General features: G+C 43.8%; 1 protein-coding gene across 1 annotated transcript in view; it reads left to right on the plus strand.

Moving 5' to 3' along the window:
* The window catches only part of CCDC85C (coiled-coil domain containing 85C), a 180948-nt gene extending 158378 nt beyond the window's left edge, over positions 1 to 22570 (plus strand). Inside the window, exons 3-6 of the mRNA XM_089656367.1 lie at positions 9811 to 9906; positions 19596 to 19691; positions 20839 to 20937; positions 21632 to 22570. Of these exons, the coding sequence (XP_089512493.1) occupies positions 9811 to 9906; positions 19596 to 19691; positions 20839 to 20937; positions 21632 to 21721 (381 nt within the window). The 3' untranslated portion in view covers positions 21722 to 22570. The remainder of the gene's footprint in view (positions 1 to 9810; positions 9907 to 19595; positions 19692 to 20838; positions 20938 to 21631) is intronic.
* The last annotated feature ends 225 nt before the right edge of the window (positions 22571 to 22795 follow it).

Raw genomic sequence — 22795 nt, forward strand, 5'->3', positions numbered from 1 at the left:
GTGTTTGAAAGTGTTTTGGCCCCAAGAACTAACGATACAGCTAAAGAGCTTCCGTTAAAATCTGAAAACCCAGGATGATATTTCCTCTCTCTTATTCTATATCAACAAAAGCAGGTTAGTGGTGAATAATTAGATATGATTGGGTCTATTTGTATTTTTAAAAAATAGTTTTGGTAGGCATTTCTGCTGCCAGTAGCAACCAATTGGCTTCCATTTGCCAGTTTTCTAATGCAGTATGGAAAATTGAAGACAGACAGTCTGGTGTCTATGGACACGTATAGTTCTTTCTGCAAACACATTTCCACCACTTCCTATTTTGTATTTGTGTATCGCAGTCTTTGATTTCTTTCTAGACATACAGAGGATCCAGTTTAATACGCGACATGTGACACGATTATGCAAGGTTGGAAGTTCACTGCAGAAGACTCACTTGGCATCAAGTCTTAAGTGATTAGGTGGGGCTTATGACCTCGGACAGGTGCAGCTTGGCAGTTCATGGACCAATTTTCAAAAGCGCACAGGAGTTTATCACCTTCTAGGCAATCCTCCCTATTCTCTGATCTTTATAATCCTTTCTGATGCGACAAATGTCGTAATTAGCTTGTGCCTCATCTCTTCTGCCCATACCAAGGGCTGTTCCTGACTAGTAAACTGGTTTAAAGTCCTTCAGAGGTGACATGATGAAATGCAGGTATCACTGGTGTTTGAGAAGGTCTTTTAAGTCTTGTAAATGTGCTTATTTCTGAGGCTGGGGCTAATTTTTCATTGCATTTCTGAGGCTGTAGGTAGCCAGTGAATGACAGTCATTATCAGGATGGTCGCAGGTAGCCTTAGAGTGACATGATCATTATTGAGAAGGCTGTAGGTAGCCTCAACAGTCACCCAATCATTGCTGGGAAGGCTGTAGGTAGTCTCAAGAGTGATGCAGTCAAATATTAGGAATGCTGTAGGTAGCTTTAGAGTGATCCAATTATTGCTGGGAAGGCTGTAGATGGCTTCAAGAGTGATACAATCAATTATTGGGAAGGCTGTAGGTAGCCTTAGAGTGACTCAATCATTGCTGGGAAGGCTGTAGGTAGCCTCAAGAATGATAGTCAAATATTAGGAAGGCTATAGGTAGCCTTAGATCCAATTATTGTTGGGAAGGCTGTAGGTAGCTTTAGATCCAATTATTGTTAGGAAGGCTGTAGGTAGCCTCAAGAGTGATACAATCAATTATTGGGAAGGCTGTAGGTAGCCTTAGAGTGACTGAATCATTGCTGGGAAGGCTGTAGGTAGCCTCAAGAATGATAGTCAAATATTAGGAAGGCTGTAGGTAGCCTTAGATCCAATTATTGTTGGGAAGGCTGTAGGTAGCTTTAGATCCAATTATTGTTAGGAAGCCTGTAGGTAGCCTTAGATCCAATTATTGTTGGGAAGGCTGTAGATAGCTTTAGATCCAATTATTGTTGGGAAGGCTGTAGGTAGCCTCAAGAGTGATACAATCAATTATTGGGAAGGCTGTAGGTAGCCTTAGAGTGACTGAATCATTGCTCGGAAGGCTGTAGGGTATCCTTAGAACAGTCTTTCTCAATCCGGGTTCTGTGGAACCCAAGAGTTCCCCCCGGAGGTTGCTAGGGGTTCTCTGGGCATGGACCAACTTCTGACTCTCAGATGACTAATCATTGACTACAAGGATCTTTTTAGCTATCTGTAAGGTAGAGATTATTCCCACTGACCACAATTGTAAGAAGCATTCTTCCTACCGACCACCACTCTAATGTCTTGTGAGCTGTAGATGTATTAATATCTGGGGTTCCCGCAACCTGGAAAGTTATTTCAAGGGTTCTTCCATTTTATTAAGGTTAAGAAAGGCTGCCTTAGAGTGGCACAGTCATTATTTGAAGGCTGTGGGTAGCCCCTAGAATAACACATACTTAATTGGGAAGGCTGTAGGTAGCCCTAAAGTGACCTGATAATTACCTGATCATTATTGGGAAGGTTGTTGGTAGCCTTAGAGTAACACCGTCATTATTGGGAATACTGTAGGTAGCCTTAGAGTGCCATGATCATTATTGGGATGGCAGAAGATGTCTACAGGGACCAGGCAATTGTGGAACATGCCCTGGGTTGACTGACTTGCCATGGGGATATACTGAATATGGTTGATCACTCTTGTTTTTTCTCTCCCTATGTAAGCCAGAACCAAAGAGTGTCCACCTCTTATTCTTTTCGTTTGTGTTTATGCAATAACTTTTTAAAAAACCTTTATATTGGACAGTTGGTGTTAGTGAGTGACCCATTGCATCCTTTTGGAATTTCGGCAGACATCCAGGAGCAAATCCGTAAATAACAGCAATTGTTCCTTTCATTTTTCAGTTGAAGAATGCTAGCCAAGAGGGTCAAAAGAGCCAACTGCTATGTACATTTCTGCCTGGATAACCTGGAACTGGCTTACATTTGAACAGTATATGACTAGCTTGACTTTTTTTTTTTTTTTTTTTTTTATATACCTTAAAACAATAAATGTGCATCTGATAGGTATCAGATGAAAAAAATGGCTGTTGAAGTTCAGCTTCCCTGGTCACCTCTCCTCCCCCCACTTGCTGATTGGACAATAAAGGACAGTTTCTTGTGCTCTCATGTTAGCAAGTTCCCTGTGTAAGATTGAGTCTTGCTGTACAAGGATTATAATAAGTTAATATAAACACATTGTGGACAAATATTATGTTAATAATACTTGAGAGATACATACCTGGGTTAAAGATTGACTTTTAAATGTTTATGTAGAATTTTGCTTTCACTTCTCTTTGAAAAGAAGTAATGAATCTTATTGGTTTTACGTTCCTTATTGCTCTTCGTGCTTTTAGATTTAGATGCTAGCAAGTAAAAGGTGGTGTTATAGCCAAATCACTCCCTATTCTCTCTTTTGTGATATATACTGTTATAATTTATATTGTAAAGCGCTGAGCAAACTGTTGGCGCTATATAAATCCTGTATAATAATAATAATCTAATGGTGCAGAAATCAGATTTATAATAAATATATATATATATACAGTCATGGCCGAAATTGTTGGCACCCTTGATATTTCTCCAGGAAATCATGTATTTCTCACGAAACGTATTGCATTAACACATGTTTTGCTATACACATGTTTATTCCCTTTGTGTGTATTGGGACAAAACAAAAAAAGGGAGGAAAGAAAGCAAATTCGACATAATGTCACACAAACCTCCAAAAATGGGCTGGACAAAAGTATTGGCACCCTTTCACAACTGCGGATAAATAAGAATGTTACAAGCATGTGATGCTCCTGTAAACTCACCTGGGGCAAGTAACAGGTGTGGGCAATATAGAAATCACACCTGAAAGCAGATAAAAAGGAGAGACGTTCACTTAACCTTTGCATTGTGTGTCTGTCTGTGCCACACTAAGCATGGACAACAGAAAGAGGAGACGAGAACTGTCTGAGGACCTGAGAACCAAAATTGTGGCAAAATATCAACAATCTCAAGGTTACAAGTCCATCTCCAGAGAACTAGATTTGCCTTTGTCCACAGTGCGCAACATTATCAAGAAGTTTGCAACCCATGGCACTGTAGCTAATCTCCCTGGTCGTGGACGGATGAGGAAAATTGATGAAAGATTGCAACGCAGAATAGTCCGGATGGTGGATAAGCAGCCCCAAACATGTTCCAAAGACATTCAAGCTGTCCTGCAGGCTCAGGGAGCATCAGTGTCAGCGCAAACTATCCGTCGACATTTAAATGAAATGAAACGCTATGGCAGGAGACCCAGGAGGACCCCACTGCTGACACAGAGACATAAAAAAGCAAGACTACAGTTTGCCAAAATGTACTTGAGTAAGCCAAAAGCCTTCTGGGAAAACGTCTTGTGGACAGATGAGACCAAGATAGAGCTTTTCGGTAAAGCACATCATTCTACTGTTTACCGAAAACGGAATGAGGCCTACAAAGAACAAAACACAGTACCTACGGTAAAATATGGTGGAGGTTCAATGATGTTTTGGGGTTGTTTTGCTGCCTCTGGCACTGGGTGCCTTGACTGTGTGCAAGGCATCATGAAATCTGAGGATTACCAAAGGATTTTGGGTCGCACTGTAGGGCCCAGTGTCAGAAAGCTGGGTTTGCGTCCAAGATCCTGGGTCTTCCAGCAGGACAATGACCCCAAACATACGTCAAAAAGCACTCAGAAATGGATGGCAAAGAAGCGCTGGAGAGTTCTGAAGTGGCCAGCAATGAGCCCAGATCTAAATCCCATTGAACACCTGTGGAGAGATCTTAAAATTGCTGTTGGGAAAAGGTGTCCTTCCAATAAGAGAGACCTGGAGCTGTTTGCAAAGGAAGAGTGGTCCAAAATTCCGGGTGAGAGGTGTCAGAAGCTTATTGATGGTTATAGGAAGCGACTGATTTCAGTTATGTTTTCCAAAGGGTGTGCAACCAAATATTAAGTTAAGGGTGCCAATACTTTTGTCCAGCCCATTTTTGGGGTTTTGTGTGACATTATGTCATATTTGCTTTTCTGCCTCTGTTTTATATTTGTTCCAATACATACAAAGGGAATAAACATGTGTATAGCAAAACATGTGTTAATGCAATACCTTTTTTGTGTGAAATACTTGATTTTCAGGAAAAATATCAAGGGTGCCAACAATTTCGGCCATGACTGTATATATATATATATATATATATATATATATATATATATGTACAAATTACTTGCATAAAGGAGTGTATTTATAAAGCAGTAAATTTACCATTCAGTGAGGATCTCCTCACTGCAAGTGAATCTTCCAAGTGCCCGTGTTTTAAAGGACAGTGATTCTCCACCAGAGCATGCAAACTGGGGGGGTCTGTATTTATTAAAACTATAAATTATATCTTGGAACATTTTAATTGCCATCACATAACTGGTTACTCTGATGTTTTCAATATTTGATCATCTTGGGGGGAGGCCTTTAAGTAAAATTGCATGCAGAGGAACAGAAGGATGGCTCTCAGGGTGTGCACTATATGGCCAGTGTCTGCTCTTTGCATGTTTAGATAAAAATACTGATATTTATGGTAAACTGAACTTTGTAATGTTTGTTTTCATTATATGGACAATAGTTTCCTTTTTTTGTAAAATTTTGCCATTATGTTGCACTCTATAACTGGTTGATTCAGTGCTGCAACCCTAAAATTATTATTTTTATATAGTATATGCAGTGAAGTATCACAAAAAAAAGAACACAAAGACATGTTCTGAGGGGAGCAGGAGAATGGCTGTAATGTTTCTTTTAAATATATATGAAGAATGCATTCCTGATATTCCTTTACATGTCCATGCTCCATATGTATCCCTTAGCCTAGGTTGCATCTTCCTTACCTGTCTTTCAACTTAGAGTGCATGCTCCTTACTTTTCCCTTAGCCTAGGGTGCACTCTCCTTTCCTGACCCTTAGCCTAGGGTGCACTCTCCTTTCCTGACCCTTAGCCTAGGGTGCACTCTCCTTAACTGACCATTAGCCTAGGGTGCATGCTCCTTACCTGACCCTTAGCCTAGGGTGCATGCTCCTTACCTGACCCTTAGCCTAGGTTGCATGCTCCTTACCTGACCCTTAGCCTAGGTTGCATGCTCCTTACTTGACCCTTAGCCTAGGTTGCATGCTCCTTACCTGACCCTTAGCCTAGGTTACCAAATTAAAAAAGAAAAAAGCGCCACTTACAAAAAACACCAATGTGTCAGCAGCATATCCCACCCAAAATAAATTTTGGCAACAATAATCCAAATTAAAAGGTATGCGCTAATAACCAACTTATACAAAAGTGTATGTCATCATCCAAAAAACATTAGTGTTTTAAATAAATTATAGTGTCCAAACATAAATTAGTGTCCAAAAAAAAATATATATCTTCAGTGACTTGAACCAATTGTGAGAAATCCACCACCAAAGGAGATTAAATGAACTCACCAGAGCTAATGGCTGGTCAGATTATAAACCAGCAACAGCACTTGTGCTCTGGGAGCAATGAACCCGATGTCCAAATAGATATGGTGATGTTTCAGATACTTCCAGATAATAATAATCACAGCCAAACAACTTTGCAGCCCAAGCTCTTATGATGAACTTCTCCACTCTTTCTCATACCTCCATGAGAGCATGCAGTACACTCAGGGACAAAAAAGAGAACATAATGGTGCAATACGTTTTTTTCATTTATCTCTTTAATAAAAAAGGTATAAGGAAACTCACAAACAAGGTGTCCCAACAGACACCAGCTGCAATCGCAAAAAAGGGTTGAGATACAGTTAACGCTCACCGCAGATCTCTCCCATACAGCACAGACCAGCAAGGCTCTCTAACGTCCACATCAAGTAGGCTACGCCCTACTTGATGTGGGCGTAGCCTACTTGATGTGGACGTTAGAGAGCCTTGCTGGTCTGTGCTGTATGGGAGAGATCTGCGGTGAGCGTTAACTGTATCTCAACCCTTTTTTGCGATTGCAGCTGGTGTCTGTTGGGACACCTTGTTTGTGAGTTTCCTTATACCTTTTTTATTAAAGAGATAAATGAAAAAAACGTATTGCACCATTATGTTCTCTTTTTTGTCCCTGAGTGTACTGCATGCTCTCATGGAGGTATGAGAAAGAGTGGAGAAGTTCATCATAAGAGCTTGGGCTGCAAAGTTGTTTGGCTGTGATTATTATCTGGAAGTATCTGAAACATCACCATATCTATTTGGACATCGGGTTCATTGCTCCCAGAGCACAAGCGTTGTTGCTGGTTTATAATCTGACCAGCCATTAGCTCTGGTGAGTTCATTTAATCTCCTTTGGTGGTAGATTTCTCACAATTGGTTCAAGTCACTGAAGATATATTTTTTTGGACACTAATTTATGTTTGGACACTATAATTTATTTAAAACACTAATGTTTTTTGGATGATGACATACACTTTTGTATAAGTTTGTTATTAGCGCATACCTTTTAATTTGGACCTTAGCCTAGGTTGCATGCTCCTTACCTGACCCTTAGCCTAGGTTGCATGCTCCTTACCTGACCCTTCGCCTAGGTTGCATGCTCCTTACCTGACCCTTCGCCTAGGTTGCATGCTCCTTACCTGACCCTTAGCCTAGGTTGCATGCTCCTTACCTGACCCTTAGCCTAGGTTGCATGCTCCTTACTTGACCCTTAGCCTAGGTTGCATGCTCCTTACCTGAACTTTATCCTAGGGTGCATGCTCTGTACATATTTTTGTCTAGGGTGCATGCTCTTTGCCTGTCCTGCAGCCTAGGGTGCGTGCTCCTTACCTATACCTTTGCCTAAGGTGCATGTTCCTTACCTGACTCCTAGCCTAGGTTGCATGCTTCTTACTTGTCCCTTAGCCTAGGTTGCATGCTTCTTACTTGTCCCTTAGCCTAGGGTGCATGCTCCGTACTTGTCCCTTAGCCTAGGGTGCATGCTCCGTACCTGTCCCTTAGCCAAACATGCATGCTCCGTACCTGTCCCTTAGCCAAACATGCATGCTCCGTACCTGTCCCTTAGCCAAACATGCATGCTCCATACCTGTCCCTTAGCCAAACATGCATGCTCCGTACCTGTCCCTTAGCCAAACGTGCATGCTCCGTACCTGTCCCTTAGCCTAGGATGCATGCTCCGTACCTGTCCCTTAGCCTAGGATGCATGCTCCGTACCTGTCCCTTAGCCTAGGGTGCAGGCTTCTTACCTGTCCCTTAGCCTAGGGTGCATGCTCCGTACCTGTCCCTTAGCCTAGGGTGCATGCTCCGTACCTGTCCCTTAGCCTAGGGTGAATGCTCCGTACCTGTCCCTTAGCCTAGGGTGCATGCTCCGTACCTGTCCCTTAGCCTAGGGTGCATGCTCCGTACCTGTCCCTTAGCCTAGGGTGCATGCTCCGTACCTATCCCTTAGCCTAGGATGCAGGCTCCGTACCTATCCCTTAGCCTAGGATGCAGGCTTCTTACCTGTCCCTTAGCCTAGCAAGAGTTCAGACTGGGAAAGGAGAAGCTGCACAAGGAGCCAATCAAACGTTCCTTACCTGACTCCTAGCCTAGGGTGCATGCTCCGTACCTGTCCCTTAGCCTAGGGTGCATGCTCCGTACCCGTCCCTTAGCCTAGGGTGCATGCTCCGTACCCGTCCCTTAGCCTAGGGTGCATGCTCCGTACCCGGCCCTTAGCCTAGGGTGCATGCTCCGTACCCGGCCCTTAGCCTAGGGTGCATGCTCCGTACCCGGCCCTTAGCCTAGGGTGCATGCTCCGTACCCGGCCCTTAGCCTAGGGTGCATGCTCCGTACCCGGCCCTTAGCCTAGGGTGCATGCTCCGTACCCGGCCCTTAGCCTAGGGTGCATGCTCCGTACCCGGCCCTTAGCCTAGGGTGCATGCTCCGTACCCGGCCCTTAGCCTAGGGTGCATGCTCCGTACCCGGCCCTTAGCCTAGGGTGCATGCTCCGTACCCGGCCCTTAGCCTAGGGTGCATGCTCCGTACCCGGCCCTTAGCCTAGGGTGCATGCTCCGTACCCGGCCCTTAGCCTAGGGTGCATGCTCCGTACCCGGCCCTTAGCCTAGGGTGCATGCTCCGTACCCGGCCCTTAGCCTAGGGTGCATGCTCCGTACCCGGCCCTTAGCCTAGGGTGCATGCTCCGTACCCGGCCCTTAGCCTAGGGTGCATGCTCCGTACCCGGCCCTTAGCCTAGGGTGCATGCTCCGTACCCGGCCCTTAGCCTAGGGTGCATGCTCCGTACCCGGCCCTTAGCCTAGGGTGCATGCTCCGTACCCGGCCCTTAGCCTAGGGTGCATGCTCCGTACCCGGCCCTTAGCCTAGGGTGCATGCTCCGTACCCGGCCCTTAGCCTAGGGTGCATGCTCCGTACCCGGCCCTTAGCCTAGGGTGCATGCTCCGTACCCGGCCCTTAGCCTAGGGTGCATGCTCCGTACCCGGCCCTTAGCCTAGGGTGCATGCTCCGTACCCGGCCCTTAGCCTAGGGTGCATGCTCCGTACCCGGCCCTTAGCCTAGGGTGCATGCTCCGTACCCGGCCCTTAGCCTAGGGTGCATGCTCCTCACCCGGCCCTTAGCCTAGGGTGCATGCTCCTCACCCGGCCCTTAGCCTAGGGTGCATGCTCCTCACCCGGCCCTTAGCCTAGGGTGCATGCTCCTCACCCGGCCCTTAGCCTAGGGTGCATGCTCCTCACCCGGCCCTTAGCCTAGGGTGCATGCTCCTCACCCGGCCCTTAGCCTAGGGTGCATGCTCCTCACCCGGCCCTTAGCCTAGGGTGCATGCTCCTCACCTGGCCCTTAGCCTAGGGTGCATGCTCATTACCTTTCCCCTTACCTAGAGTGCATGCTTCTTACCTGTCCCTTAGCCTAGCAGAGTTCAGACTGGGAAAGGAGAAGCGACACAAGGAGCCAATCAAAAGGAAGCTGCAGTGCTCATGTGCTCCCAAGGAGCTTGCTGATAGGAGGAGAGAGCAAGATGTCTGAGAGATGAGCTCATAAGACTGCTATGGCTTCCCCTTCACTGTCCTGTCACAGCCAAGGCCTTTGTTATTTAACTTCAGCAGAGAAAAAAAAAAAGCTCTTCTGCCCTGCCAAACAGGGCCTGGGGTGTGTGGCAGAGCTGAGCACATCTCAGCACTGGATGGACAGAAATACAAATCCTTTGGCAGGTACAACCACTTTCATATTCGCACGTTAAGGCTAGAGTTTAGCTTTAAGCTGCAGTCCCGCGTCCTAGTCCCTCTATAAATGTATAATTATCTGTCTGCCCCTCGTCTGCTAGAAGCTGTCACGCTTTTCCTTTTCTGTTTTAGCATTCCAGCCACAACGACTTGAGGAGTTTACGGAAAGGCTTATCACCGTACCACTCAGAATCCCAGCTGTCATCGCTCTCACCGTACCAGGAGAACGTAAGGAAACCCTCCGCTGCCTCTAATTTTACCAGTGACATGTGTGTATATATGGCAGGAAGAGAGACAGGTCCCCAATCCCTCTCCTCCATCAGAATGAATATTTATAAGCGCAGACAATGAGGGGGGATTTATGCCCCCTAATAGCGGACATCATGAATATGTATAGCGCCTCATCCCCAAGGATTCCCATAAATATGCCGCTGAAGAATTTATATAATATAATCTGCTTTATTGTCCGGCCTGTCTGCCTCTGACAAGCCAGTCCCATTCCTGATGAGGTGCAGAAGGAAGACAGAATTTACCGAGAGGAAGTGACTGGGATGGGGAAATTTTATGTCACGGCTTTGTGCATTTGTAATGGTGACAAAACCCAGCATATAAAGAGCCTTTACAATCCCGCATCCCTTGTTCCCTTCCCAGCTTTGTAATTATGAATTTTACAGCAGAGTTATTGCACTGAATCAGTTTGTAATAGCCTGGCGTGGCTTTGAGTAGTGCATATAAAGGGCCTATGAATGCTATCTAAACTTATAAACAATATCCTAATAACACAATTAATATACAATATCATTTGCTGCGGCCTCTTGTGGGTTAATGGGATGGGAACCAGAAATGTTTATAAATAATACGACACTGCTCCATGTGGCCATTGCTGAAAATGCAGTTTTTTTAAAGGACCAGTAAACCCACATACTGGATGGGTGTGTGTATGTGTTTGTAAATGTGTACACACATGTACACACACACGTACACATACACACACACACCACACACACTATTTCCAAAAGTATGCCTGCCTTCACACACACATGAACTTTAATGACTTTGGCCCCGCCCATTGCAGATATAACAGCTTCAACTCTTCTGGGAAGGCCGTCCACAAGGTTTAGGAGGGTGTCTATGGGAAGGTTTGACCATTCTTCCAGAAGCACATTTGTCAGGTCAGGCACTGATGTCGGGGGAGGAGGCCTGGCTCACAGTCTCCGCTCTAATTCATCCCAAAGGTGTTCTATCAGGTTGAGGTCAGGACTCTGTGCAGGCCAGTCAAGTTCCTCCACCCCAAACTCGCTCATCCATGTCTTTATGGACCTTGCTTTGTGCACTGGTGCGCAGTCATGTTGGAACATGAAGGGACCATCCCCAAACTCTTCCCACAAAGTTGGGAGCATGAAATTGTCCAAAATGTCTTGGTATGCTGATGCCTTAAGAGTCCTTTGCACCTATAACAGCTTCAACTCTTCTGGGAAGGCCGTCCACAAGGTTTAGGAGGGTGTCTATGGGAAGGTTTGACCATTCTTCCAGAAGCGCATTTGTGAGGTCAGGCACTGATGTTGAATGAGAAGGCCTGGATCGCAGTCTCCACTCTAATTCATCCCAAAGGTGTTCTATGGGTTGAGGTCAGGACTCTGTGCAGGCCAGTCAAGTTCCTCCACCCCAAACCAAGCCATGCAGAGAGACAGGAGACAGACACGCCCCTCTGCATTTCTTTTGCTGGTGCTTGTCTTGGGCAAAGGGTCAGATGACCAACCGAGTAGCAAGCCTTCCACAGCATGTAGCAAGATGGAGCAAAGTACTACATGTATGACTCCCCTAAGGCCCCATTCACACCTGAACTTGAACGTTTCGTAGCCTGAATCTCGAAGTTTTAAAACGCTCAAGGGTAAAAAAAAATCAATATTACTCTATGGAGATGGTTCACATCTCCACTCCAGTCGCCTAAAGCAGAACGCTTGAAGCTCAAAAAAGTTTTGGAGCTACTTTTGTAGCTCAAATTGGGCAGATTTGCACGTTTTTGGCGCGTTTGTATTCTCATAGAATAGAATGTGCGTTTTAACCTGCATATTGCGTGATTTTCTAATTTATTATTATTATTCATTTTTTGTTCGGGTGTGTATTAATATTATTACAAAATTATTGTTCCTATTTTATAACTTTTTTTTTAGGGCGTTAAGGTTATGGGTTAATTATTATTCATTATTACAAGTATTTATGATTATTTATATTTATTTTAAATTTATTTTCTATTATCATTAATGTATTTTTTTGTTTGGTTAGTTTTTATTATTATTAATAATTTGTTTAATATATTTTTTAAGGGTTAGGGGGTGGTTATTTTTGATTACATAGTATTTATGATTATTTTTATTTACTTGTGTATTTATTTAAGATTTTTTTATTCATTTATCATTATCACCGTAACAAAAAATAAATAAATTTAATAATAATAAAGTAATACAATAATAATATAAAAGCTGATGGAAAAACTGCAGCAGAAAAATCCAGCAACAAATAATGCAACAGATGATATTTTTCTTTATTGGCTAATAAAAAAAATAAAAAGCTCAAAAATGGCTAAGGATGCTGTATGAAAATGAACAAAAATCGTGGTAAAATATGCGTGAAAAATGCAATGCTCAGATGTGAATGAAGCCTAAGGGACAAAACACTGTAATAAAAGAAAAACAGAAATGAGATGACTTCTTTAAATAAAACAAATGCAGGTGGCCCATGTGAGGCTTATAGAACAAACATGGTTTTAGGGATAGTGATATTACCCCTTTGGATAGAATAAGTAAACATTAAAACTTGATGTAATAAAGAAGGTACGTATTCTCTTTTCCTATCCTGTCTGGCAAACGCATTATCACCACAACAGAAAGTAGGACAACCTCTCCGCCAAACTTCGGCACTGACACGTTACAGTTCTGGCTCTCTTACTGCACATACAATGAAGAATAGTGAGTCACTTTCCCCTGTGCCTCCTCCATTCATTAAATGCCTTGTATTGTCTTCACTGACAGGTCTGTGATTGGAGACAGTGATATCTGTCCACCTCTCTCCTCCTCCAATCACAGAATGATTTGTGTTCTGTGAAAATAATACAAGATGTTTTATGAACGGAGGAGTAAGAGAGCAAGTGGCCCACTAGTTTTCACTGTATGCACTGTCGGATGTCCGAAGTAAGCGCCGGAGGTTCAGCACTTACTGTATTATCAGGGATGAATGAAACTTAAAATTCTAACAAAGTGTAGCAGCCAGCCACACATGGGGGACACACCTAATTGGAGGTCATTTGTTGATACATTGCAAATGTGCAAAAATATTTTTCTCCCCAGAGTTCAGCTTTAATGCTGGTGACAGACTGCAGCATATAAGCCATTTTTTGATTTTGCACATAGTTCTACTTTTAACATCCAGGAGTCGAGTGAAAGTGAGTAACACGGGATTTGGAGACAGAAGAGCGCGTTGATCCTTTAATGTTCCTGAGGATTGCAAACACATTACACATCTGTTTCCCGAAGAGAGCCTTCACTTCATTAAATGTTACCGTCTTTACAGACATCTGCCGTGGAGATTTCCAAAGAGAATATTTTTCTCTTTGTGGCTTTCGATGAGCTTTGTAACGCATCAGCTGATACAATGCAAGTCCTAAGGATGAACGCCAGGCGTCTTATGATGGGCTTCATGCTTCTACTCTGTTATTTCCAGGGACACTTGGCTGCTAAGCTGGTGTATTTAAAGGATAAGTCCATTTTAAACCAAAGTGCATAAGTCCACTTTAAAACATTGTTCATTGGTCATTTTTGCCCCATTTTCCTGATCTAATCTTTATTGTACTGGTTGCAACTAGAGTTGTATTTCGCTTTTGTGCTGCCCTAGGCAACCCCCCCCCCGTAGCCAGAGCCTGACATTGACCAACACCACTACCCCCCACCTGAGAGAGCCTTTCACTACCACTGCCCCCATACACCAGCCACCATTGCCCACGTTGAGACAGAGAAAGACACTCACCTTCACAGCTCCGGACATCCCCGGGAACGAGAGTCAAGCTGTGCATACGCCATTATGAAACACGCAGCCTCTCTCGGATCCCACCAGGTCGTCATGCCGTGTGTGTCCCTTCTTCCAAGGGCCAGTGCTCACCCCCTGAAAAATGCCGCCCTAGGCAAATGCCTTGTTTGCCTTGTTGTAAATACACCTCTGAATGCATCCTCATAGATGTCTATGGGACTGTGTCGGAGGCCGTAGACAATCAGGAATGGTCCTATAGAAATCGATGTGGCCATGATGGTGAAGACATGAACTGCTGAATGTAAACAAACTGTGGAATCGTGGGCATCAAATTTGATGTAAATATACAACTGTCGTGGGAGAGGGTGGGTCAGGTTATGAGAATGGGGCAAAAGAAAAACAAAACGAGGGCGCACCGGCCTAGTCCATTATTGTTTAAAATTTATTGAAAGAATAAAAACGTGGGTATCATTCTCACAATGGACATATAAATGATACCTACTTTTTTATTCTTTCAATAAATTTTAATGTCCATTGTGAGAATGATACCCACGTTTTTATTCTTTCAATAAATTTTAAACAATAATGGACTAGGCCGGTGCGCCCTCGTTTTGTTTTTCTTTTGCATTCAGTGACTTTGGACTACCCCAGTCCGTTGAGGGCAGCAAGCAGTGCATATTTCAGAACATTTATATTGTCATCTTAGCCTCTGCTGAGTCCATCCCCAGCGCAGGAGTAAAGTATTTGCTGCTTAAGAGCATGGGGCAAACAGGATAAGTGCACTTTGCAAAAGATAAAGCAGGTTTATCTTTTAACCCTGTCTCTGCCTGTGCTGTTTCTGCCTTTTTTTTACTTTTTTTGCACACATTAAATGCACATTTTAAGCCTGAAGATTAGTTAAAACCCTCAAATGTATATATTCTGAAAGTAGAGGCCATCCTCTTTCACAAATGTAAACTAATGACCACGTTTCCTCTGTTTACATCCAGCAGTACATGCCTTTACTGCCTTGGCTGTATCTGAGTCTTAATGCTCTATAGACTCCTATAGGGCTTGGTCCCAGGGCCAGAGGCAAAGGGAGGTGGTCCCATTGATTTTTTTTTTTTTTTTTTTTTTTTTATGGGCTGTAATGTGCAGGCGTGACCAGAGCTGCAAGGACTTGTAGTGCTGGATGTAAACAAACAGTGGAACTGCAGCTGCCTGATTGAGGTAAGTATGCATCTGTGGAAGAGGGAAGGTAAGTTGGGTTAGGTTGGGGAAGGTGACCAAAAGCTTGAGTGCTATGTGACCGTGCTGACCAATGGGAATCCTTTTTATTTTTTTATTACATGTACTTCTATAGCGCTGTCAATTTACGCAGCACTTTACATATATATTGTAAATTCATATCAGTCCCTAACCCTCAAGGGGTGTACAAACTAAGGTCCCTAACTTACATTCATACATACACATACTAGGGACAATTTAGACAGGAGTCAATTAACCTACCAGCATGTCTTTGGAGTGTAGGAGGAAACCAGAGTACCTGGAGGAAACCCATGCAGGCACAGGGAGAACATGCACACTCCAGGCAGGTGGTGCTGTGGCTGGGGTTCGAACTATTGACCCTAGTACTGCCAGGCAGAAGTGCTAACCATTTAGCCACTGTGTTGCCCACAGCCTTTTGAGGCTCCTTTCTTCTGGGACGGCATTCTGAACAAAGAAAAGATTCACACCAGCCAGCGCTATCCCAGTATGCAGGAGGACATGCAGAAACATGAGGGGGGGGGTATCTTGTGTGCAATGTATGATTTCCCGCATAAACATAGGTGAAAGGAGTCCATTAAATAAAAAAGCGTAAGCAAATGAATGTTGAAACTCCTGCGCTGGACGATGAGCTCCACAATGTCCGTAACCCCACATGGAGTACCTTTTGGGAATGCAAGTCAATACTGGCCTCAACGGACCAGGGAAATCCAAAGAAGCTGTGTGCAAAGAAGCAAACAGGGCACACAGACCTAGTGCATTACCTTCTAAAAATGAGATTTATTGAATAAAAAGTATACTCACAAAAGATTAAAATCAAAGGCACATCACAAAAAAGACAGCAATCTCCCTAGATGGCAGCTGTTGGGGGGACTATAGGTCCCCAAATTCTGACGCTTTTCGAGGTAGAACCTCTTCCTCTGTTTCTTTGCACATGAAAGGAGTCCATTGCATGGTCATTACGTAGTAAAGCAAACAAGATCTGCCTGTATAGTGTAGAAAACTCAAAGCGGTTACCTGTACGCCTTTAAAAAAAAAAATGATGGTGGGGGGGACCTTTGTAATACTGATCCTGGCTTATGTGGGGTAAATGTGATTACTATGCTTCAGCTACACCACAATGGAACTGTTCTAATAATGCATCAAAAATGGAAATGGAAGCACCACACCACTGCTATGTCCAGATACAACTTTATTCCAATAAAAGTCAGGGGGGCAATCCAAGAAGTATCCAACGCATTTCGGGGGGTCCAGCAGTGCCCCCCTTCATCAGGGAAGGTTTGGCTGGCTGCTAAACCAGCCGTTGACAAGGCCTGTGCTTGTAATCACACCAGAAGAAATACCATTATAGGTGCTGTTCACATCTAGGCTATTCACATTGCTGTCAACAAGCCCTGATGAAGGGGGTGCTGCTGGACCGTTGAAATGCGTTGGCTACTTTTTGGATTGCCCTCCTGACCTTTATTGGAATAAAGTTGTATTTAGACCTCTTAGCAGTGGTGTGGTGCTTCAATTTCCATTTTTGTTAGCCGTAGAGATCCTCTGGGGTGAAGAAGCTGCCTGACCGGGAACCAGATAATTTACAGCAACAGTGAGATAACACAATGGGTCCAGCGCAATTTTTGTACTTTCCTCAATTCATTCTAATAATGAGTCCTTCTCAATGCTGGGCTGTTGGAGCCAGAACAGATTAATTCCAATAGAGCCTCATCTCTGACACTGGGCCGTGGGATTCTGGGAGATACCCATGATTCTGTTCTCTTGTGGCTGTTGGTATTTTGTTCATTTATTCGACAGCAAGCACGGTGGTCATTGTGTTTTTACACTGCGCAGTGAGCTGTACGGGCAAGCTCTGCCTTGGAGCTTCTCCGATTTGGCCCAACGGTGGCTTCTCGGCTGTGAAGGATAACCGGCATCCTGACAGGTTCCTTTTAATGCGAGGTTTATTTTGGCTTATTTAATGATGGCTGGCAATGGTCCATCAGCTTCAAAATATCTCCTTAACATTCCCCCTGCCCGTCTGTTTGTGTGATCGCTCCCTCTCCCAGGCATCACCTTACATAACCAGGATGATTGCTGAACAGATGCCGCAGCTGTCACATTATGTGCTAGATCTGAGAGCCTTGCATAGGTGACATCTCTTTACTCTGCTAGATGCTCAGCACACAGCTGCCTAGTGATCCCAGCATTTTACCTTTCAAAGAGAACCTGTACTGCGGGAGAAAATAATACGCCGCGGTGTAGGTAGAAACAGTGTCTTGGTTTTTTTTTTGTTTTTTTTTTTTTTCATTTTGTTTTTGGGTTTCGATACAAATACTTGTACACAATACAGATATATGAACATCAGATTCCTGGCAAAAAATCCCTGCTTAAAAATGCGAGGATGGGTAGTACACCCCTGAAAAGGCCTGCTGATTTGTCCCAGGTTCTGTTCCCAAGCTAGTGTATTGGCAGCCAGATGCACAGCATCAGTCCAGGGGTGCTTTTTTGATGGTATATTGTAAATTAAACTTGGATAGGGTGCAAGGAGCTGTTGGATACTCCAGCAACACTGGAAAGCAATAAGAGGACACCTTCATGTTGTCTAAAGGTTCTAAAGTGCAGTCCCAATTTAAGAAAGCTTGATGCACAAGGGATAGTAGCAGCAAACAGCCACTAAGGTCCTACACTCAGGTCTGTATTCACGTTGTTCCTTGAAACTTGGATGGCTCCTTCCAATATCAGACAGACATTCCTCTCATTAACTCTTCGGACCAGATGCTCAGTGAAATCCCTTAATCCATTCCAGAAGGCTTTCAGTAAGACAGTCCCCTAGCTGAGACCTTGAGCCATGGGAGGACTGACAACTCATGGGGCCCCTGGGCAATAGGGGATCATGGGGCCCCTGTGTCCTTACCTTTTTCATAGACTTTTTGGAGTTTGGGCATCGGGCAATTCATGGGGCCCCCTACTGACCCCGGGCCCTCAGGTAGTGCCCGTGTTTCCAAATGGTCAGTCCGTCCCTGCCTTGAGCACATGTAGAACTATAGCTTGGCAAGAAGGGCAGTAGCCCTTCAGGCTGGAAACTTCTCCTGGACAAGAACAGCACTGCCTGAGGTCCCGTACTATTTATGCACTCCCAAGCTACCTACTGGGCATCCTCCCCCAGGGATTGGCTGAGACAACCTAGATATTCAGGCTGTTGATTTGTCTTTTCCAACCCATTACATTCTAGAATCCTCCAGGAGGCAGGGGGAAACTGCCAAACCTGCAGCAACTGAAGCCTAGAGCAGCCCAAAACAACCACACATAGGGCTCTACTGATTACAGGGGAGCCAAAATTACTAAATGTACCTAACCTTTCTAGCAACCTATCTAGGAGGATGCTATAATAGTAAATGTGTTTATTCATGCGTTTTCCCACGCACATGTGCATAAAAGTTCTTCTATCTTTTGCTGGGACTGTGTTTTTACTGATCTATGTGCAGTGCATGTTTATGCGCACATCTGTATAGTCACATTGAAAATAATGGGTTGCATTTACAACAGTAGAAAAAAAAATGCCAGTATGGCAAAAAAATCTGCTTTTTATGGCATCCGTGTGCAAGCGGGCTAACTGTACCATTCCAAACAGACTTTGACTGGTGATGGGAAGTCATTGTATTGCCTTCTCACCGTATGTCTGAACTTCTTAAATGCTGGGTTGGTTGCAGCATGGCCTCATTCACTTTAATGGGTTGTGTTCGGGGACAGTCGTACCCACCAAATACAAGACGAGGGCATAATTCCTGTCGGAGCTGCAAAGCAATGTGTAGCCAAACAAGCTGCTGATGAGGCCTGTGTTTGTAATTTACAATTACTGTTAAAAATAAAAAACAGTTGTAGGTCCAGTTCACTTCTGATTTGTTCACATTATTGCCAGTCAACCCCTAATGATAGGGATTCTTGGACCCCCGAAACACATTGGGTACTCTTTGGATTGTGCCCCTGACGTTTAATGGAATAAAGTTTTATCTGGACCTCTTTGCAGTGGTGTGGCATTTCAATTCTCGTTATGTTACCCTACAAGCCAAGGAGACTGTGGAGATCCTTTGGGGTGTAGAAGCCACCTGCCCAGGAACCAGATAATTTACACCAACATCAATACCGTAAGATAACAATACCAGGAAGAGATGCCTATGGGTCAAGCGCTATATTTCCACTTTCATCAAAAAGAGCCATGCATTATTCTTATACAGGATTTATATAAGAGCGAGGTAGACAGTAGAGTTACAATACCACCCAAAATATGACAGTTCAGAGGGCCATGGTCTACTGTTGTCACCATCAGCCCAGAGCTGGAGAAAGGTGGTTATTTTGGGTATAGGGTTGAAGTGTTGCATTGCAATTGAAAAAAAAAATTAACTTTTCTTGCATATCAACTAAACCCATCAATTTACATTTAAAGCATGCCGTGAATGGTAACTATCAGAGTTGCTTGTGCTTTCACCTGAACTGTCAAGCCATCAAATGGTGTCATAACTGATCACACATGCCAACTGCAGACCAAACAGAGGCTAAGAAGGCAGCTTCCTTGGTTGTAAAGGATTGGAGGGTTTAGTTCCACTTTAAGTGTGATTACTTGTGAATATAGTGTGATGCAAGCTAACTTGCCGTTATTTGTCTTATAGGGTCCTGCACGGTTAACGTCCGACCTCTCATCCACTCCCCCTACCGGTTACATCTCAGTGGTGCAGAAACCAGAAGCGGTCGTTCATGCGATGAAGGTATGTGATCAGGAAAAAATATTGAAGCAGCTCCAGAATTCCAGTTAGGCTCGGTTCACATCTATGCATTCTGGGAATGTGTGCAGAACCATGTGATTTCCAAACGCTCACAGAAATGCGCTGCCCTTTAGTTGTGTGGCAATGCCATTAATTGTTGATGGCACCTCCTTACATCTACAGATGCGTGCAGCATGCATTTCAGTGCTGTGTGTTTTTGGAAAAGAGTCAGGGACTTCTTTTCTGCGTTTCCCGCAGCCCATTGAAAAGAATGGTCTGCCCTACATGCGACATGTGGAAAGGCGTCCACACTTTGTCGCTCCTGTAGGTGTGAACTAAGCCTTGGGTTGTATCTTGAAACTGATGTAAATTCTGTCTTGAAAACTTGCATGATACCTGTCTTCTGTACCATTTTGTGAATGAAAGTTTACAAAAGATGCATTTACACTCTCATGCATTCATGCTCTTAGCTGTCACAGCTAGTCACATGCCCTGAACAGGGGAGCTGTGAAACTGTTAGGTCAGGCAAGTCTGATGACCCCAATTCTCTAGCTGAAGACCCAAAGTAAATAAGGATTTAAAAAAAAAAAAAGATACAAATAATATTAATTGTTTAGGTTTGCCTAAGAAAGATCATAAAATGTAATATTCCAATTCCCTTTCACCCCCCCCCCTCAAAAAAAAAAAAAAAATCACAATTGGTTCTCTATAATAGTGGTCCTTAACCACTGGGTCATAGTCCACTGCCCAGCTTGTGGCCTTCCTCTTACCAGGCCTCTGGCCAGCTTCAGATCCTATAACTTTCCATAGTGCCTCCTAGTTACTATAGTGGCCGTCCCCTCAATCTTCCATGGTGGACTGCAGTGCCCGTCCCCCACTTCCGATAGTACTCTTCAGCCTCTTCCAGTGACCATTTCAGCTGCCCATAGTGCCCCAAACCTTAAAGTGGATGCAAACCGGAGGCAGTGTAAAGCCACACTGACCGTGTCCCACACTGTCCCCCCAAGATTCCTCAAGTCTCCCACAGTGCCCCTGCTTAGTCTCCAGCCTCCTGGACAGACCCCCAGCCCCCTGTTAGAAGACACAACTTCTCAATTGTTCAGTTTTATAGCAAATGTGGATCACAAACAAATACTTTCTCCCCCCACAGGTGCTAGAAGTGCATGAAAACTTGGACAGGCAGGTAGCAGACAGCTATGAGGAGGACCTCAGCGAGAAGGAGAAGGCCATTGTCCGAGAAATGTGCAATGTAAGTACATATTGTCTCAGCCAGTGTTTCACTGGTAACCTCACATAGGCGCAGTCCATTAAGTATCATCTATGTGGTTTTAAGAGAGACTTTACTGAGAGAAATGTGCATGATCTCTTCTTTGGAAAATGCCAGGTGCCTGGCTGTTCTGACTCATTGGCTTCAATACATTTCCAAATCACTGACTTGGAACAAGTATGCAGATCAGGCCCAGACATGCAATTTAGCATTTGCAGAATGGTGGTCTGCAGTTGCAGATATCACCCATGTGGCTGGAATCCGGTGTCTTGATGCATCAGTGTGATGCTGTAGCCATCCCACGTTGGCTCTAAGACCAAGAACTGAGTGATCACATGACTGCTGATTGCTCAGTTCTCAGTCTGCTCCCAGTGGAGAGAAGTGACTGGCCTTTGCCACCACAGAAAGTAACTGGAGACTCCCAAAAGAGGAGAGGGCTGTGACTTGCATAGAGGGAGAAGGCTGTGCTAGGGAATTGACTCTTCCCGGATTTGTTATATTTTCTAGCAAGTTCAAAGACACATTGCAAGTGAATAGAAAAAGTATATTATGGAAAGAAAAACAAAAAGAACTCTACAATAAAGCATTTAAAACACTTGATTTTTCTGTGTTTTTTATGATGTATTTGTATCTTGAGAGATGAACATTGTACCTACAGTTGTCTGTTCTTCTGCAGGTGGTATGGAGAAAACTGGGGGATGCCGCCAATTCCAAACCTTCAATCAGGCAACATCTGTCCGGAAACCAGTTCAAAGGACCTTTGTAGAACAAAATCTCGTTTTTCTTCCCTTTAGAGGAAGAATTTGTCTAAGGCACTTGTATTAATGAACTCTGTATACTGTGACTTGAGGTCGTTAGATAAGCTGGAGACACAATAGAGTGTACATACGTCTGCTGATTTTATTGGACCTTTTATTTTGTATTCTATATCACTTGTACAGATGGTAGATAAAAAAGGGGGGGTGGGGGGATATAAAACCACTAAGTGTCTCTTTCTTCTCACACTCACGTCGTCATATAGATCATCGTTCTGGAGTTATTGGGGGCCTCGGGGGTCTTTGGTTATTTATCCATTGGACTACAATGCCTAGCCTGACCAAACCTCCGTCTCTTGGGTCCCCTTAACTTTAGACAACTAGACAACCAATGAATTTTTTGTGCGAATATTACTTCTGTCTGACCTTGTAATGAGGCAGATTAGCTACACACTGGATTATGCCCCCTTGCAAAACCCCAGCAAGAATTTTGATCGTTTTATTTAATAGCGAACAAAAAAAAAAATCTGGATATTTTTGTATAGAACAAGAAGCGTAGCTTCAAGAATTCTGGGATTTTTTTCCAACCCTTTGTGTTTTGTGAACTTTCTTCAGGACAGAGCATTGCCGGGATCGGTTTTATTTGAAGGAAATCTGGGAACAAAAAAAAATCTTATAAGGACTTTGTAGATTTTTATTTGGTAAAGACCAAAATACTTTTTTTGTTGTACTTTTCCTCCAAAGTGCTGTATATAAAGTGGATGGATTTCTATTTTGTTACACTGTATTAGATTCCGTAGAAGTTGACAGAGAAAATATATTCCTTTTATGCCGGTATATTAAAAACTCTGTATACATGAGTGTTGATTCTTCTTTGAAAGGGTTCCTGTTTGTTGGCCACATGAGGGTTAAAAAAAAAGGGGAATGGAGAGGGGAAATCCTGGACATTCTTGCAGTTGTTCTGATCAGGACACTCCCTTCTTGGAGTCGGACCATTCATTTTACAATAAATAAAATAATTATATATATATATTGTATATACATCGATCACCCATAACTTTGATTGCTGACAGGTAAGTGAATAA

The sequence above is a fragment of the Staurois parvus genome, unplaced genomic scaffold (genome assembly GCF_062004578.1).
Source record: "Staurois parvus isolate SC_StPar_1 unplaced genomic scaffold, SC_StPar_1.0 ptg000026l, whole genome shotgun sequence".
NCBI classification, from domain to species: Eukaryota; Metazoa; Chordata; class Amphibia; order Anura; family Ranidae; genus Staurois; species Staurois parvus.